This window comes from Girardinichthys multiradiatus, chromosome 22 (genome assembly GCF_021462225.1).
Source record: "Girardinichthys multiradiatus isolate DD_20200921_A chromosome 22, DD_fGirMul_XY1, whole genome shotgun sequence".
NCBI classification, from domain to species: Eukaryota; Metazoa; Chordata; class Actinopteri; order Cyprinodontiformes; family Goodeidae; genus Girardinichthys; species Girardinichthys multiradiatus.
The window spans coordinates 12,130,637-12,148,999 of NC_061814.1; the positions used below are offsets into that span (position 1 = coordinate 12,130,637).

General features: G+C 38.8%; 1 protein-coding gene across 1 annotated transcript; it reads left to right on the forward strand.

Moving 5' to 3' along the window:
* The first annotated feature begins 2,165 nt into the window (after window positions 1-2,165).
* LOC124858885 (actin-related protein 2-B) lies at window positions 2,166-17,869 on the forward strand. Its single transcript, XM_047351198.1, has 9 exons — window positions 2,166-2,321; window positions 5,711-5,821; window positions 7,175-7,390; window positions 7,608-7,680; window positions 8,800-8,936; window positions 9,060-9,209; window positions 13,035-13,180; window positions 13,481-13,613; window positions 16,420-17,869. The coding sequence occupies exons 1-9, from the start codon at window positions 2,274-2,276 to the stop codon at window positions 16,588-16,590; spliced, it is 1,185 nt and encodes a 394-aa protein (XP_047207154.1). The 5' UTR covers window positions 2,166-2,273; the 3' UTR covers window positions 16,591-17,869.
* The last annotated feature ends 494 nt before the right edge of the window (window positions 17,870-18,363 follow it).

Here is an 18,363-nt window from a genome sequence, read left to right on the forward strand (position 1 = left end):
TACAATATGATGGTCTCAAAGCCCTTTTTTCAGCTCCTACAAAACGTTTTATGCTCAAAGAAACAAGCAAACATCTGATCCCAGGTAAAAAAAAAAAAAAAGAAAGCTGGTTGGAAAAAAAACGGATTTTTAAATATCTGTTGTGGTAATAAAAAAAATTGATTGACTGCTAAAAACCTTTCTATGAAAGGAGACAGAGTTTGGGATTTTACTATTTGTTTTTGAGTAACTCATCATGAGAGTAAGAATTTGGCCAACCTTTCCTCTTCATTGACCCCAAACAAACATATATATATATATATATATATATAGTGTTGTGCAAATTCTCACATTTGGAAAGAGCAGTTATTGATTGCCTCAGTCTGCGGACATCATCGGACGTTTTGCACTAAGGACACAAAAAGTAAAAACTGTGGCAAAGGAAAGCCTTTTCTCACAAGAGAAAGTTTATGCTAACAAACAACATCCAGTCTGGCTGTTGATTTTCTGCTTGAGCTATCTGCTGTTGTAGCCAGTTACCTAAATTGTGTAGTGTTCTCTTCCTTTAGGTGAGGAGTGTCCAAACCTTTTGACACGTGTGCCAAAGTCATCAGGTCAAAAGTACTAACAGAGCAAACATATATATAAAAAAAACCTAATATCACAAAAAATGTAATTGTTAATTGTCTTCACCAGCTCAACAATAAACTAAGCATGAGGGTGACGGTGGCTCACTTGGGGTTCATCCTGTAACTGGTGGGTTGCTGGTTTGAAGCCCCGCTCTGTCCGACTCAGTTATTGTGTCTGAATGGGTAAATAACTGATTGTAGTGCAAAGCTCTTGGAGTCCTCTGACTTGATAAAGAGCTATACAAGTGCAGGCCGTTTACCATAAGCATGCAATATTTAAAAAATAAAAAAGTAGTCAAAATTATTAGTTGGAAAAGGATGTGTAAATCACTGTAGATCCAAAACTGAAAAATGGTTTGCATAAATTAGGTGTGGTCCCATTTACTATGAAATTAAAGTGCAAAAAATATAATTTTTGAAAGAAAAATACTGCATTGTACCTAACATGTTCCCTTAAAATATTATTGTAATTGGTTGGTAATAATATTGCCCTAGTTTAAAAAAAATTTCAAGTTAAGTAGTCAAATATTTCTCACCAAACCAAATCTGAAAATCCAATAAGGCTGCCTCGTATAAAAAACATCTTAAAAGCTGAAGTAGAAAAAAAGTTTGTTTGCACTTTGGATTATTTGTTTTTTATTAAGTCAGATGCACACACAGTACTACACACACTCCTTTAGTGAACATATTGGTACAGCATTTAAAAGTAGAGAAACTGTTTATAGTTATTAGCTTGAACTGCTAATTACAGTTAGCCTGGTTACTGAACGACTGTAGGGATGTTGGAATGACTTTTTAATCTCATTCCAACATTCCTGATGGATGGATGGATCTGCATGTCCCCCAGAGTACCGAACAGGAAGTTAACTGACTTAACATTGCAACCACTTTATATCAAATAGCAACTTCCACTAGTTTTCACACTTGAAACTGAAACAAATCGAAGTTTGGACCACAGCATAAATAGCACGTTTACTTCTTCCAGGCCAATGATTATTATGCGAAAATGCAAACTACATTTTTAAGTATTTTTTGTTAACGGTGAATTTGCACAGCAATGTTTCCTTAACTAAGTAATAATTCGCACATTCATTCACACAGTTCAATGAACTAAAGGAGCAAATTTAAATAACGTACGGTTTAAAATTTGATATCCTGGCACTTTCTGGGCTCAATAATTATAGATATGAATCAGAGTAAGCATCATCTTAATAATATAGCTCAACATCGTCTTCCTGTCTTGTAAAAACACTGTACACATATTTACAACAAAAGTGGAACCGAAGTCAAATTGTTTTTATGTTTGCATAAACTCGGCGAATAAAGATGATTATGATTTTGATTCAAACATAAGTTGTTGCAACAAGGCTCTTCTTGGGCTCAGTGAAAATAATGCCTCGGTAAGACATTAAAGTAAAGCTTTTAAATGTAAACTAAAGACGTTTGGACGGTAATCTGGCAAGGTTATGAAAACTATATTGGTGTAAAATAGCATTTTAGGTAGAAGGGTGAATATATCAGAGGCAGTGACTAGTAATTTTAGCGGCTCCGTCACACACCGGATGAGCACCCTTCCCTTCCTCTTTTTGGACGGGCTGCTGTGTCTTTCTTCCGGCTTGCCGAAGAAAGTTGAGGAGGGTTCAGCGGCAACTGGGCTTTTACACAATGGACAGCCAGGGAAGGAAAGTAGTGGTCTGTGACAATGGAACCGGGGTAGGTTTGCGTCTTCGGCTCGCTGTTTCATCGAGCTGCGCTTCGCTTGAAACGGAGCCGAAATGTCGAACAAATTGCTGAAACAGGAAGTGGGGCTGTCAGTGTCTGAAGCTAGCTAGCCTGGACTGGGCGTGTAGCTTTGTTTCCAGCAAATATTCATTCATCCATACTCTCCTTGAAAACACCCGAGTTTTTGCAATTGTCAAGCCAAGAGTTGAATTAATTGCTATGAATGAGGCTCTCGTACGTTTTAAAATCGCGACTAACGAGAGCTGTTCTTCGTAACCAACGGTAACTGAGCTAAAGCTGCTAGCTAAGTAGCCTGTCAGGTAAAACAGCTGGTTGTCTGTTAGCATCTTCAGGGATTTCTAAAGATTTGCTCGACAGACGCTGGGACTTTGCAGGTTTATTATTTTTGCTAATCACGTGATTTGCTAATAAAGGCAAAGGATTGTGTTTTATGCACGAAATGCCATCAACAGCTAGGTGGAAGGCTGACTAGGCCCTTCCAGGTGAATAGAGGAACCTCTATGATCTTTGCAGCGACTTCGCCCAAAAAAAAGTTACCTGGCGGCGGCTAGCATAGGTAAAAAACACACACAAAAGCAGGCATGTTTTAGCTGCGTTTCACGCATTTTTCTACGATTAGATCCACAGCTGTTGACATTGTATCATGTCGTTGGGGGATATGGGAAATGTCAGTGCAAGAGCCTTCAGTCCGGCGGAAAAATACCCCCGAACATTGAACAATAAGCTCGCCACATTTGTCTTAGCGGTTTTTCATTGGCCAATAAAGATGCCGATCTTTTGAAATAAGGCAGGTTTATTAAGCTATGGTTGCTATGTTATCATGATTGCTTCATAGCCATATAAATTATAATGGACTGCGTTGTCGAGACATTTTAGACACTCCGTTTAGGAGGGCGTTTAAACCTTGATTAGTCCAAAATTGTTTTTAAAGAATTGTCCATACAGCACCCATATTGCCTTACATTGACACAATAAAACAGTACCTACCAATTTATCAACACATCTCATCTATGACAGATTTAAAATCTGGTCAAAATAATCGTAACTAATCGATAAATGCGTTCTTTCATTGCAACCTAGCTGTTATGTTTAGTTGCTTAGTAGGAAGAAGTATAGCTGTGCATTTGTAAACTCTAGAGGATTTAAGAGTGCACCAATCAAAGGGCCAGAGATCCGAATGGCCAATTTCCCCATAATCAGCGATGATCTGTGATCGACAGGTCAAATACTCAAATATTCAATTTGCTTCTTTTCCTTTCTTGTATTCATCAAATGCAATAAAACTCAGACCGCCTGCTATTTTTGGTTTAAACACTACCAACCGCAGACTTAGATTTTTTTTTTATGAAATAAAGATTAGTGACATATAATTAATTTTCTGTTGGATTCTAAACTAATACCTCTATCATGTTTGAAGAAAAACTGAATCCGTCCATTTGAGAATTGGAAGCCTGAACAACATTTAAAGTACGTCTGAGACATCCATTTTTGGCATTTGTACCCTATTGGTGTTCTCTAAATTGGGTTGCCAAACACTTTTGTGCGTTTTTATTGTAGACATTGTCATTTTTTTTAAGAACATTTCTGTTTACAACTGTGTGAAACACACCTTCATTGGAGTTTGGACAATGACAACACATATTGGTTGTTTGAATGAAAGTAAATTCGTTATTTAAAAAAAAAAAAAGTCAAATTATTGGCGTGATGTAATTCATTTATGTTTTTTGGTGTCGTCACAACCAAGCTCATGGACAGAATAATTTCTGCGCATCTGTGACCTCTTGACATCTTTCATACATAAAATGCACAGTTTGCTAGTCGTTGTTTAAACTCAGGGATTTGCTCGCTGCACATACAGGTACCGCTGCCTCATCTGGAGTGCAAGGACTTCCTTGTCTAAACACTGTCAGCAGTCAGGGAGGATGTCGGCTCAGCGCGTTACTGACTAATAAGGCTTTTTTCGGATGTGAATTTTTCGGTGCTGTTGTGTGAAGCCGGTAAAGGGGGAAAAAAAAAGAAACTGCCATGTGTTAGAGTTGAATAGAGAAGTCAAGAGGAAGTGAGAAGAGACAAAACCACAGCCGCTTATGTCACAGGCACATATTCAGAGATCTGACACATTCTGTTTCAGATTGGCGTTCAATGTGGGACGTGGTATTTTTTTTAAGTTACAGACACAAACGGCTCCTAATCAACATAAGAGATGACCTTATTTTAAAATCTGAGTTTTTCCCTGAAGTCATTTAGGGAGGATTGAGCTGGAGAAGATTTCGGTCTTCTGCTGTTAAATATTCAAATATGATTCAAAAAGATCAATAATAAAAGTCTGAACACTTGAATCTGTTACTCAACTAAAACAAGTGCTTTGTGTGCACAATTTAAACGTTGTTGCAAAAAGAGATCATTATGATTAAATCAAAATTGCCTGCCGTATCATTATGATACTGATGCAAAGATGCAGATTTTCCTTGTTTAGGAACTGAGCTCTCAAACCAAACTGCAGATGTCAAGTGCACATTTCAAATTCTTGGAAGTGCATTCATGACCACTAGGTGTGATCTGGTATATGATTCCTACAGTATGATGAGATTAAGTAAAATCACCTCATTTTCCACAGTATTTACTCGGGCTGCACAATAATAGGAAAATAGAAAAATTGCTGTATTCGCCTTGAATATTTTGGTGACGATATTAATTGCAGTTATCCGACATTTCCCTATTCTTCCTCTTTTCCATTATAACAATGACTCACTGTTCTCCTTAACCTGTATCAAGTTGAGGCAGAAATGGCATTATAACATTGCTACTGACCAAATATAGTATTAGCTTGGAGAGTTTGAATGCATGCAACCTAAAATACAGTAGCCTACCAAATACGACAAAAAATATTTAAAGCTGCTGAATATCCCTTTCTTGTAAGAGTTGGGAAAGTGTAGAAGGCTTCTTTCAGCCAGTTAGCTTTCAGTGTGCAGCAACAACAGGAAGGGGCTGTGATACTCCGGGGTTCATACAGTCAAAAAAGCTTCAGTCCTGTTCAGTCCCTATTTCTGGCATCTTATTAAATGAACTTTAATCCGTAGGAATAATATGATTTAGTGCTTTGGGAAATGTGACATTTAAAAATCTTTGTATACCTTGACGCTGGAAACAAGCTCAGGCCTGTCGATAGATTTCCTTTGATATTTAGACAAGTAATGCATTAAGCCAAAACAATTTTTAAAGATTACGGTTCATGCCTAATATTTAAGCTCTTGTAGTCAAATAAAGTAAAGTTGTGGGTTGTTTATCTTTTAAGCACTTGAATGTATTTGCTAATCACTTCCTCTTTGCTCCGGTCTTTTTTTTTTTGGTTCCTGCAGTTTGTCAAGTGTGGCTATGCGGGCTCCAATTTTCCAGAGCACATATTCCCTGCGCTCGTCGGGAGACCCATCATCCGCTCGACAGCCAAAGTGGGAAACATTGAGATCAAGGTAGGAACTGGTTGTCCCAGTGTTTCCTGAAATTATGTTTATTGGACCAAAATCTTTTAAAAAACGTAATATTTCAAGTTTTTGTCAAAAGGCCATGTGGGTAATGTTTATCAGGTGTTATAAGTTCTGTATTACAGTAATTATCATTTTAGAGACAGCAGAGGGTTACGTCTTGGCACCTGTCTCTACCTTTCCCCTGTTTATTTTCCTTTATTCATCTTTTGTTTTTTTCTACACGCCTTGCCCTTTCTCGGTGTTTTGTTCTCCCTCTGTGAAGTAGAATTCCCAGAAGATGGTAAGTTCAGGTTGTTGTGGGCCTCCTGTTCTTGCTTGCTACGGATAGTTTTCAAACTGAAAATGAGGAGTTTTGTTAAGTCTTTTTGTTTTGTTACTCACCGATGTTCTTTTACACCTAATTTCTTTTGTGTGTGTGTGGTTGGCCCAGTGAGTGGCAGGGAATAAGGAAGACATCAATCACTTTGTTAATGCACTCCCTTCTGCAGACTAAGAGTGTTGGCAGAAATGCCTGTGATGAATCACAGGCCAGCTGTTATCGATGGAGTGCTAAAAGAGATTTTGGACCATTTCCATTTTCAGAGTCTCTGATCTCCTTGTGCACCCTGACAGCCAAACGCCCACCTCAGTCCTATCGCAGCTTTAAGCAGGAGAGAAATTGAAATGTCAGCTTCATCGAAGCTCTTTGTTCCCAACTACTACAAATTAGTAGGACCTGTAGGCATTACACATTTCAAATCAAGGTTTGGAGCAGAGGAAGTGTCCATACTGAAGGTTGCATGGCAGGCAGCTGAGAGTCTGAGACAAGAGGACATCTGTTTTTCTTTTAAGACCGCATCGAGGCGAAGCCTGCCTGGTACTTTGTTAATGCCAAAGCGCACAGGATGAACCCATAAAATGGCTGCTTTCTGTCAGCTTTTGATGTCTCCAAGTGGAACGTGAGATGCTTGACTGTGTGGCTAACACTGAGTTCTAACCCAGCAGCTGTTTACATCGCTAATCGGCCTTGCATGTGGATAGTTGAATGGGGGATTGGAAAAAAAAGTGGTTTGATGTTGCTGAGGGGGAAGTGGTTCCAGGTGGAAATGCATGGAAACCAATGCTTTGTAGTGCATGCTGGGTAACAGAGTCCTGAGCTGAAAGACTGTAGGAATGCATCTGTTAACATTAGACAGATGGCTCGAGATTTACAAGTTTTAGTCAACTAGGAAAACCAGAAGGCAAGATTCTGTGCTGGTTTTCATCCTGTCTGAGTGACACCAAATGATCCATAAATGAGATTTCTGAAATAAATAATGCCTTTTAATGTTGTTTATCTGTGTTGATCCCTTCCTCCAGGACTTGATGGTAGGAGATGAGGCCAGCGAGCTGCGCTCCATGCTGGAGGTGAACTACCCCATGGAAAATGGCATCGTCAGAAACTGGGATGACATGAAGCACCTGTGGGACTACACCTTCGGCCCAGAGAAGCTCAACATCGACTCGCGCAACTGCAAGATCCTCCTGACCGAACCCCCCATGAACCCCACCAAAAACCGCGAGAAAATCATTGAGGTACAGCGATGCGGGTCTGTTTTTGAGCAGTTTAGCTTCCTGACAAAAGTGGGTTAGATGAGCTGCTGTTTGTCACTGGTTCAGTTCTTTGTTTGTTCCATCTCATAGCAGCTATTCCGGTGACACCACTGTAAAAGCTCATAAATCACATGCAAAAGAAAATGTTGCTGGCTTTATAATCTTATCAAACCAATGTATTTTCTCATGCCTGTCACAGGTAATGTTTGAGACCTACCAGTTTGCAGGAGTCTACATCGCTATTCAGGCTGTCCTGACACTGTATGCCCAGGGTAAGAGTCCTCATGTCAGGGCTGCAAATTTATTCATAATGCTTTTGATTCCTTGTTCCCCAATATTTCAACTCCCACAAATAATATCCACTGTTAGTAAAACAATAGATATTTTTTTTAGAGGTAAACCACAAATTTGCAGATTTGTGCTGACTGGTGACCGGCTGGTTAAAATCTCAAAATTCCAGTCTGTGAACACACCATATTAACCTTTATGTGGTCATGCTGACAATGACAGTCTTCAGTTTGGAGGATGTTACTGCAGGAAGAAAACTCAGAGTTGACTATTTTCAGTGTCAGTAAGGAAATGAAAGATGAGGTCAGAAGAGGTTTTTTGAGGGGAAACGCGTCCAGACATGTTTACAGGTCTTTCAGGTTGAGAGAGAACAGCCCTTTCAGCAGATAACAGGAAGGCTGAACAAAGTAGAGCAAAGCAGGTCTGTTATCCTTTTAATCTCAGTCTGTCATGGAACATGCTGTATTTCTAATAGTCGGTCTTTAAGAAAACCCGGAGTTAAAGTAAGAATTGACATTTTATTGAGAATATTCAAGGAGGATTTTGTTTTAGTAAGGCCAGCTGTGCATATTACAGTTATTAGATGACAGTTTAAAATGTTCACTATAATAATTTTGTCTGTTTAAAAAAAAAAAAAAAAAAGAAATCTTGCCACTGCACTTAATATAAATAATATCTCACGGCACAAAGACTAAGAAGAAAATTCTTGATATTCTTCTTATACCTGATCGGTACAGATCAAATTTTTCACAATAAGTCTTTTTTTTTATGGTAAATAATTAGAAAAGAGGGAATTGTCATATAATAGAGCGTTGTGTTAACATTTGTAGAGCTATTGTGGACAAGCAGAATTGAAGTTCAGTTGCAAAGTGACTTGCAAGAGAATTTCCTGTGAATTATCCCTCCCATATTTGACTTCACTCTCAATTTCAACATCATTCATTGGAAGACTGACCTTATTTTTTATTTGCCTGAATCTGAATAATAAAGATATTTATCCCAGTCACCCTTCATCACAGCATACTAATCTGATGGAACTTGTTCATGAAGCCCCCTCAGCTTTGGTGGAGTATATAATAAACTGCCCTGTTTGTGTGTTTCAGGCCTTCTGACTGGTGTGGTGGTGGACTCAGGTGATGGTGTGACACACATCTGTCCAGTGTACGAGGGTTTCAGTCTGCCCCACCTGACACGACGTCTGGACATTGCAGGCAGGGACATCACCCGCTACCTCATTAAGGTAAATGGCCCCAAAGGAGAGAAAAAAATGGCTTCAGATGGTGAATTCAAAGCTGAGCTGAACTAATCCAGCTCCCCTCTCCCTGTTCTTACCTGTTTCTTTCTCGTCTTTATTTGGATGCAGCTGCTGTTGTTGAGGGGTTACGCCTTCAACCACTCTGCAGACTTTGAGACGGTGCGCATGATGAAGGAGAAGCTGTGTTATGTGGGCTACAACATTGAGCAGGAGCAGAAGCTGGCACTGGAGACCACTGTGTTGGTGGAGTCATATACGGTACACCTGCACTTCTTCTTGCCTCTAGTACAGTTGGTGCAACTTCCTTTTAATCAGATCAGAAATGAAGCTGAAGGTGTTTCACAGAGCTCATTGTGTAACCAGTGGCTGGTATTACAATCAGTTGAAAAGGGGTCACTTCAGATTCAGCCACGGTTTTTGGTGCCTATGTGAGAAATTCTTCTCAAAAACAGATTTTAAAGCATTTTTTATGCTTTACATCAAACTATAAGAGCTACCTTTCTCATATTCAGACAGCTAAATAAAGCTTTAACAATGGGCTTTAAAATCTTTCTGGGTACATTGTAGGGGTTCACCAATTGATCGGCCCTGATTTCAATAATTATGAGAATCGGCCGATTCTTACATGTGAAACCGATCTTATTCACTGATTCTATCTACTTGTCTAACCTATTGAGTTTTGTTTCTTTTTAAAATGTGAAAAATGAAAGACTAAAGGAACTGCAGTGCTCTAAACGTTTCATTTATATTTGAGAGCTCTGCCTCATGTGCAGTTAGAACAAGTTTATATTGTTTCAGGGTTTTTTTTTTTTCAGTAAAATAAAATTGAAGGTGTATTGTGACCTTATAACAACCAAAATCCGAATCGGCAGGTCAGGCTTTTTAAAGATCGGTGATCAGCCAGAAAACTGCAATTGGTGCACCTCTAGCACATTGTCTATTCACAACTCCAGTTTAAACGTTTTTATAAGTATTTTAAATTGGAGGATAGCTAAAAATATTGGTTTTGATGTATTTAAGCACATTGGTGTCTGTTGTATAATACAAGTAAGGCTGTTAAGTGATTTGATCCTAATGGGGAGTGGGTTGTATTTTGGTGCAGAGATATAAATTGTCTACAGTTGGATCTGAAATAAAAATAATAAAAATGAATGACAAGGTTCAAAAACACACCTATAACACATCTTTGGAAAGTATGTGCTTTCATAAAAGGGAAAGATATATTCTATTTAAATCTAGATTAATGCTGCTGCAAATTCAGTTACACAAGTTTTAGGATAAAAGTTTTTTTTTTTTATGTAAAAGCTGCAGCTCTAGATGGTTTTTTTGAATTAGTTGTCTACTTTTAAAGCTGCAGTTTTAATCTGTGCAACAATCGGACTGCATTCAATTCTTTTTGTTTTAAACTACCTCCAAGGATAAAAGAGGAAGTTTAAACATCTAGACTATAAGGTTACAAATAAACATGTTATGTTTGGTTTGTGATTTTTCTTTAAGCAGAAAAAGTAAACAAGGGGAGACTTTGAACATAAATGTACAATAAGAATATTTAGTGGATTGTAGAGAATGACGCGGTCTGCAGTCTGGAGCTCCTGATAAATGACCTGGGCCCGTATTCACAAAGATTCTCAGAGTCCTCTCAGGGAGCTCATATCTTAGCCTAAACATTCCTGCTAAGGACCCATAGCTTAAGAGTGATTGCTAGGTGTGACACTGTCTTCTAGAAGCTGCGATTGGTTGTTCAGATATGAGAAACAACAACAAAAAAGCGCTCCTAGTAATAAATGGAGAAAAATGAACCAACGACAGAATTGAAACTGGATTCAGAAATGTGTAAACCACGAATGATAAAACTTAGCAAGATTAGATTAATTGTCACACAGCATCGTGTTTGAACGTAGTTTATTTACATGCTCCTCATTATTTTGATTTGTTTTTCCAAATGTATTTTTTGAAAGCAATTCACAGTCTGTAAATATTTAAATAATTCTGTGCTATAATGTTTGTAATTATATAAAAGTTTTATTCATGGCTATTTGTTCCTATAATTTATTTATCCTACTTAATATTACCTCACTAGAGGTGCACCTTTAATCTGTCGAGCTGCTGAAACTATTTAATTTGGCCTTATATGATAAGGTTTATCTTATCTCTATATTAATAATTGTATGATCGGTATAGAAGTTTATGTGCTTATTTACTCGACTGTTTAGGGGGTGGATCCCTGCGCAGCATTTTATTAATTCACTGTGGTTTATTGTTGGGAAAGTATCTCTCCTTTCTCTCTGTTTGTCTGCCATCTTCTCTGCTTAAGAAAGTCTTAAGCTCACTAAAAGTCCTCCTCACTACTCTAAACATTTCCTCACGTTAGGAGATCTCTTCAGGCCTAAGAGGCCACATGAATAACTGAATAACTTTTATCTTAATGAGGGAAAATTCTGAGGAAAATCCTAGAATTTGAGAAATTCTTGGATTTTTCTTCGAGTGACGTCATTAAGAGCTACTTTTAGTCTTCGGATTCTTTGTGATTACGGGTCCTGTACTTTTCAGGTTTAAGCATCTTAATTAACTTTAATTTCTAACTAACGTTAATTGCTTTCATCGCTTTGATCTCTAAACGCCTAAAGTTACCTTATGCCCTTTCTCCATGGGCTCGGTTTTGGCCGCTTCCTCTCCACTCAGTCCGATTTGTGACCGGTTTCCATTACTGGTTTTTCCTGCCTGGTGAACTCAACCCTACCCCTGACTTCCATTACATACCACACCAAAAAGTCATCAAATGATGCATTGTTTATTAGCTTTGTGAACTGAAACAGAACTTGGGCAGGTTTTCCAGAAGCACGTGTGGGGTCTTAACATGATGTTAAGTCTGCAGCTGTATAACATTGTAATAAATCGTTTAGCCTGCTCTGTAAAACTGACCCCCTACTGCTTTCCACTGGACATTTAGTATATGAAACTATTATTTTATATCAAGTGGTAAAAAAAATCAAGAAAAAAAATGAATGAATAAAAATACGTGTTCATAAGAAAATGCTTTTACTTGTAGACAACAGATACCCCTCCATGTGTGGACCTTAATTCCACCTGCCCACATCACCCTCGTCGTTTGCTTTAAGCTACCTAGAATGGACCTGAGTAGGCAAGAAAAAAGACAATGAAAATATGTCACATTTGAGACCCAGATTTGCAGTTACTTTTAAAACAATAATGACCAACTGGAACATCTGCATCTTTCAGGACATATTGCCTTGAGGTACCCCTGCCAGCATAAATGCAGCCCTTTGGGGAACACCAATGTCTAGTTTGCTTTTCTAATGTAAAATTAGTTCTTTCCATGCCCCACACACGAGCATTCGCTTCACGTTACTACATAATGTATTATAATCAAAGGATTCATTATAAAGTATTGAAAACTGGTAGGTTATTAGACATCAGCACTGAGCCTGAGGGACCACCAGATGGCTGCTTAATGACGGGGTAGTGCTGTTTTCTCTGGGTCTAAAACATCTGGGCGTGCAGCCCTCTGCCATCAGACTTGCTTTTCTTTCCGAGGTTCTTTTTCCCTTTCGGAGGGAACCACAGAATCTAAACGTCTGTGTTCCTGCATGCCTTTCCAAGCACATGTTGTGTCTCGGAGCTCGCTTTGACCGTGTGTGTTATGGTTAGTGTAGGCGAGTCGGCGAGCAGAGCACACCGAAACAAGGAGGGCAATGTAACTGTGGCCGAAGGCTGCTGAACTATGTGTGACATCATTTCCTGTGCAGCCACTTTGTGCCAGCGGCTGGGCTCCACTTCCTCCCACTGCCCTCTGCTCAATGAAGCCTTTTTACACTCAGAACACATTCACTCAACATGGCTTAGAGCCCACGGTTTCTCTGGCTGTTCATTGTCATCACTCTGGGGAGAATTTTATGTTGCGTAGCAGTTATTTTGGGAGGGTCTCACTTTCTAACCATCTTTGTATTTTATTCAAATTTTTTTTAACCTGGAATGACACCCTGAGGCACTCTGCCACCTCATGGTGTCAAACCCCCTCCTCATCCCTTGTCTTTTCATCTCATCCCTCCCACACGGTTCCAGCTGCCAGATGGCCGTGTGATCAAGGTAGGAGGAGAGCGCTTTGAAGCCCCCGAGGCTCTGTTCCAGCCCCACCTCATCAATGTGGAGGGCGTCGGAGTGGCTGAGCTCCTCTTCAACACCATCCAGGCCGCTGACATAGACACCAGGTGAGGCCCACGAGTCCAACACACCTCAGCTGTAAAGTTCTTCAATTAAACATTTTCAGTAACCTAGATTTCCTAATCTTTGTTTGATTTAGAATATTTATCAGAATAACAGGTAATAAAAAGAGCCTAAACTGTCAGTGACTGCATCATAAATTAGTCAATTTAAACAAGGAAGATACTGAAAGGTGCATTTAAGACATTTGTGGACTTTTAATATTTACCTGAGAAAGTTGGTAACATTGGTCTTAGATTGTGTTCCTTCTCACTCCAATTTACTATTATCCATCTCCTCCCGATCAGGGCCGAGTTCTACAAACACATCGTGTTGTCCGGAGGCTCCACCATGTACCCAGGCCTGCCATCGCGACTGGAGAGGGAACTGAAGCAGCTCTACTTGGAGCGCGTGCTAAAGGGAGACGTGGACAAACTTTCGGTGAGAAACTGACTTCACACCCCTGCTATAATAGACTGTGTGATCTAAAACTGACTGGATGTGGTTTACAACATGGCAGGGAGAGCCTGAGAAACCATGCTAATAATAGTTTATCATGAAAGAACTCGCTGCAGTGTTTTTAAAATTTTTTTAAAAGATGCATAATTTACTTTTGTGTTCAGCTTTTCTCCTCTGTCAACTAGTGTGAATTAAAACTTCCAACTTAGCATAGGTGGAGCTGCAAACATGTGGGAAAAGCACATAAACGGTTTAAATGTTTAGGGAAATAATATCATGTGAGTTTCATGGGAATGAGTTAACGTAAAGTTTGGAAAACATTAATGTTGTAGTTAATGCAGTGTAAATAAACCACCACAAGGTGGTGCCAAAGTGCAATAGACTTGCATCCTTGATTCCCTTTTCAGTTCTCTAAAATTCAGCTGTAAATGGCAGCAGCTTGTTTATATCCTAGAATATAAATCTAGGATTCACCTTTCCAAGAAATAAAACTGGTTAAGACAAAATCATTTTGTCATGGTCAAAAGAAAAAACATCTGCTCTGTTTTAATTATTCAGATTTCAGGAAGTTTAGTCGGATCCTTAGTCTTGAAATTAAGGTAAAAGTATCCTCACGTAACAACACGTTTGGTGCTTGGTAAACTGCATTTATATTTATTCATTCATGTAATGGTGTGATTTATATTGGAGGATTAGCTCCTGTAATTAGTCCAGTATTAAAAGGAATCTTTAGTTTCCTATGAGATTTTCTGGTGAAAGTAAGAAATGATGTAAAAAGTTTATTTTTTATTTAACTACTAAAAAATACTGAAACAGTTGCTTTTTTAATGACTTACAAATAAATGGCACTTTTATCTTTAATTTGTCACATCAGAAACTAACATCTTTGCCCAACCTTTTAAGCTGGTGTGAGGAAATCCACATAATAATGCTCAGTCATTCAGGAATGAAAAAGGGACAATTCACTGCTTACTGGTCATCTAGAGACCAGGCATGTTTGTTTGAATGGCACCATTATTACACAAGGTGCTTTCAGGTTAATGAAGAAACAAAGGTAAAGAAAATGTATATTACAAAACAAATACATTAAATGACTCATTTTAAAATGTCAGTCTCACATAAATGAAACAGTAAATTAGAATATTTACATTTTTAAGTCCAGATTTGACAAATCTAAATGCTAGAGTTAGAAATACAGCGGATCTAAATTAGCCCAGATTATAAAAAAAAAAAAAAGCACTTATAAAGATATTAAAACTTCACTCAGGTAAATGATTTTATACTGAAATGTCCACCATCTTATGGACAAATCTAGGAACCCTGTTTGATGGGTGCTTTGAGTTGTAAACTGAAGACATAAGGCTGTTAAAGTTCTCAGTTATTTGGCAAAATATGAGTAAAGACGCACCTTATAAATATTTGTTCTGATCAACAAAAATACGGCTTAGATTTTCACCCTATCTGGAGGGAACACGAGTGTTTGAGTCTAACCTCCGTCACGTAGCTGCCTGGATAAAGGAAATAGATTTGATGTTTAACAAGCATTTGACCCTGCGATGCTTTGAGTGCATTCAGCTTTAGTTCACCCTGACAACTCTTCTTTGTGTCACAGATGGACCATTAGGCTTTCAAAGGTTTCACTGGAAATCAACGTAACCAACCAGCAGGAAGGAAAAACCTAAGAACACTTTTTATTGTATGAAAACTGATTCCAAACAAATGTCATCAGCACTGAAGTCTGCAGGGTTTTATATTGAAACTGACATGCTGTGCACCAAATACAGTTTACAGGGTAATGACTTAAACCTTTTAGTTTATGTTTCCCTCTAGCCAGAAAGATACGTTTATTGTTCACCACTTAAACTTTTTTTTAAATGTATTTAATGTCACAACTTGATGCATAAAGGACACATTTCTTTAGTATGACTTTCATGCCACATTGTTTATTTGATCTTTTATGGTTTTTTTTTTTTTTTTTTATCTGGTTCAGTCAAAGTAACTTGAAAGTTTTCAGTTAAATGTGCAAAAGGAGAAATTTGAGATGGAATCTATAGAGATCTGAAATCATTTTGCAGCTCATTAAAGCGATATTTTGTCTTCCTATTGACATGTACTTGTGCTTGAAGACATTCGCAGTCCTATTGTCTACATGAAGCATATTTTAAGATATGAAAAAAGTTGATCCATTCAGACCTAGTTTTTAAACAAAAGATTTCCATCTGTCAGGTTTCTGTCTCTTCGTCCATCCGTCTGTCAATCCTTTTATCCGTATCCATCTGTTTTCTGTCCGTTGGTCCGTCCTTCCATCTAATGATCTGTCCATCTACCCTAAATTCACAGTAAACTTTTGGATTTTCATTTTAAGACTAAGTCAAACATTAACTGGTAATTTGAGTCTGGAAAACTGGATTTTGGAAAAATGTGTAGGAACTCCGACTACTGTTTTTTAATGTGGGGTTCATCTTTCAACATTACAGTTCAGGAACGGGATTGTTAGAGGTTTCTTCTTTCTGTCAAAGAATGTTTGAAATATACCAGGAGGACTTTCAAGCTCTGACTATAAATATGTTATGTTTGCAAACACCTTTTTAACCTTTTTTAATAATGGTCACCAAACCTGGTCCTGAAAACAAAAATGCATCTTGATGCACAGCAGAGGAAATGTTGGAAGTCCAGTTCACTTTAGATCTAGAGCTCCCTCCTACTGATTAGAGAACCATTACGGTTGGGCAACACGCTGTTGGGTCGTAACCTTATTATAACTCCTCTGTGTTCCTCTGTCTTGCAGAAATTTAAGATCCGGATTGAGGATCCTCCCAGGCGAAAGCACATGGTGTTCCTGGGTGGAGCGGTACTGGCCGACATCATGAAGGACAAGGACAACTTCTGGCTGACCCGAGAGGAGTACCAGGAAAAAGGAGTCCGCGTGCTGGAAAAACTCGGAGTCACCGTCAGATAAAGAACCAGGACGGACAGAACAACCACACACCTGAAAACACAGATTCACAGACACACATTTCCTCCTTTCACCCGTATTGCAAAATTTATATCTATTTATCCCTCTTTTTTTTTTTTTTTTTTTTTTTTAATATATCAGCTGCTCTTGATTTTCCTCAAACATCCGAAAGAATCAAGAGTTAACCTCTTCCTCCTCCTCTTCTCTGCTCCTACCTCTTTTCTTTCTTCTCTCCTATTTGAGGATTGGCTATAAAACTGGTCTAGGAAGCCCCGAGAAATAATTTCCTGCTTCGCTTTTTTTTGGGGGGGGGTGGGGGGGCTGGTGGAGATGTTCACCTGCAGATATGTGTCCACCCACCAGCTTCAGGCCTTTAGGAGGATTAAAACAATGCAAAGTTTCAAGCTCATAATGTTGCATTCACAGCCCATCACTAATAGCCACGGCCGCTTTCAGCATCTGGTATAGGCGAGCGCAAACTGATCACATTTTTTTTTTAATATAAATGATATCATGATTTATGTTTTCTGGGTGAGGGGTTATGGTTCTGCTCTTTTTCTTTGGCTGGATTATACATTCTTTGTTGTGTTTTTCTATCAACTTTTCCTCCTGGTGTTGAGCATTGCTACCATTGTAAATGGAATGCACAGGGTGACACTTTTCTCTTTTTTTTTTAAAATAAAGAATTAATCGTTGATTCATAAAGGGACAGAAAAACAAAGTAAAAGCCCCTGAACTTGATGGCGAGTGTGTGACGGTACGTTAGGGGTTAGTGGGGGGGGGGGGGGGGGGGGGGTTACACGGTTAATAAGAAATGGGAGGGAGTTCATATTTGTTCTTCATTACACAGCCTCGCCTCTGCCTCCTCCTTAGGTGTAAATCTCGAGTTGAATGAATGGATATGAGCAGTCACAGCTGTCTCTCAGAATCAACAGTTTGGAGGCAGTCGCAGGTGAACGATTATAAAACCTGGAAAATCTCACAATATCCTAATAAATGTAGAAACGTCGCTGAGACCATATTTAAGTTCTCCAGTCTCTTGACTCCCAACGGTTTGACTTGTTACTGGAGGCACTTCTATTTTGGGTATGAAAAATGTGTATATTTTTTTTTTCCTTCCCCTCTTTCCATGAACGTCTATCCAGTGCCAAGTGCAGTTAATGTTAACTGGATTTTATGTTTTAATATCTTTCTTTTTGTCACTGTTTTTGTTTTTATTTTCCTGTGTCGTTCATAGCATAACTGCCTAACGCTGATTTAAATAAAGAAAAGTGATTTATAATGATGGCTCTGTGGGTCATTAAACCATTTGTTTTCATTTAATCACTTAAATTATTAGATGCCAGATGAGTTTTTAGAGGTATTAATTACACTCGCACAGACTCATCCGCAGGGGACTGGATCTCTGCAGCGGCCAGAAGGAGGAAGGGGAAATGGAACAGTGGCAGTGGCGCCATCAGAGGAAGAGACTTTCCGTGCCCGAAATAAAGATCTCACCCCAGACTCTTCCGGCCTTGTTCTGTTTTAATCCGTCGACGTGCAGCACTTCCCTTGTAACCTTGAACTGGTACCTACATGTCTGAGCGCTAACGGAGACATCGTCTAAGGAGCTCTGAAGGTGTTCTGTATGTAGCTGAGAGTTGCTAGGGTCAAACTCAGCGTGACAAACCCTGCAGTAGGCTTAGGCCAGTAAGTATGGTTATTTACTAAAACAATTGAAAGTGATGGGTGGTGCTCCTTTAGCTTTGTTTTGTGACTGCAAATATTTCCTGGTGG

Coding starts and splice junctions, on each gene's coding strand:
- LOC124858885 (XM_047351198.1), top strand. CDS start 2,274: ATGGACAGCCAGGGAAGGAAAGTAGTGGTCTGTGACAATGGAACCGGG. Junction 5,822..7,174: donor TGGGAAACATTGAGATCAAG/GTAGGAACTGGT, acceptor CCCTTCCTCCAG/GACTTGATGGTAGGAGATGA. Junction 7,391..7,607: donor ACCGCGAGAAAATCATTGAG/GTACAGCGATGC, acceptor TGCCTGTCACAG/GTAATGTTTGAGACCTACCA.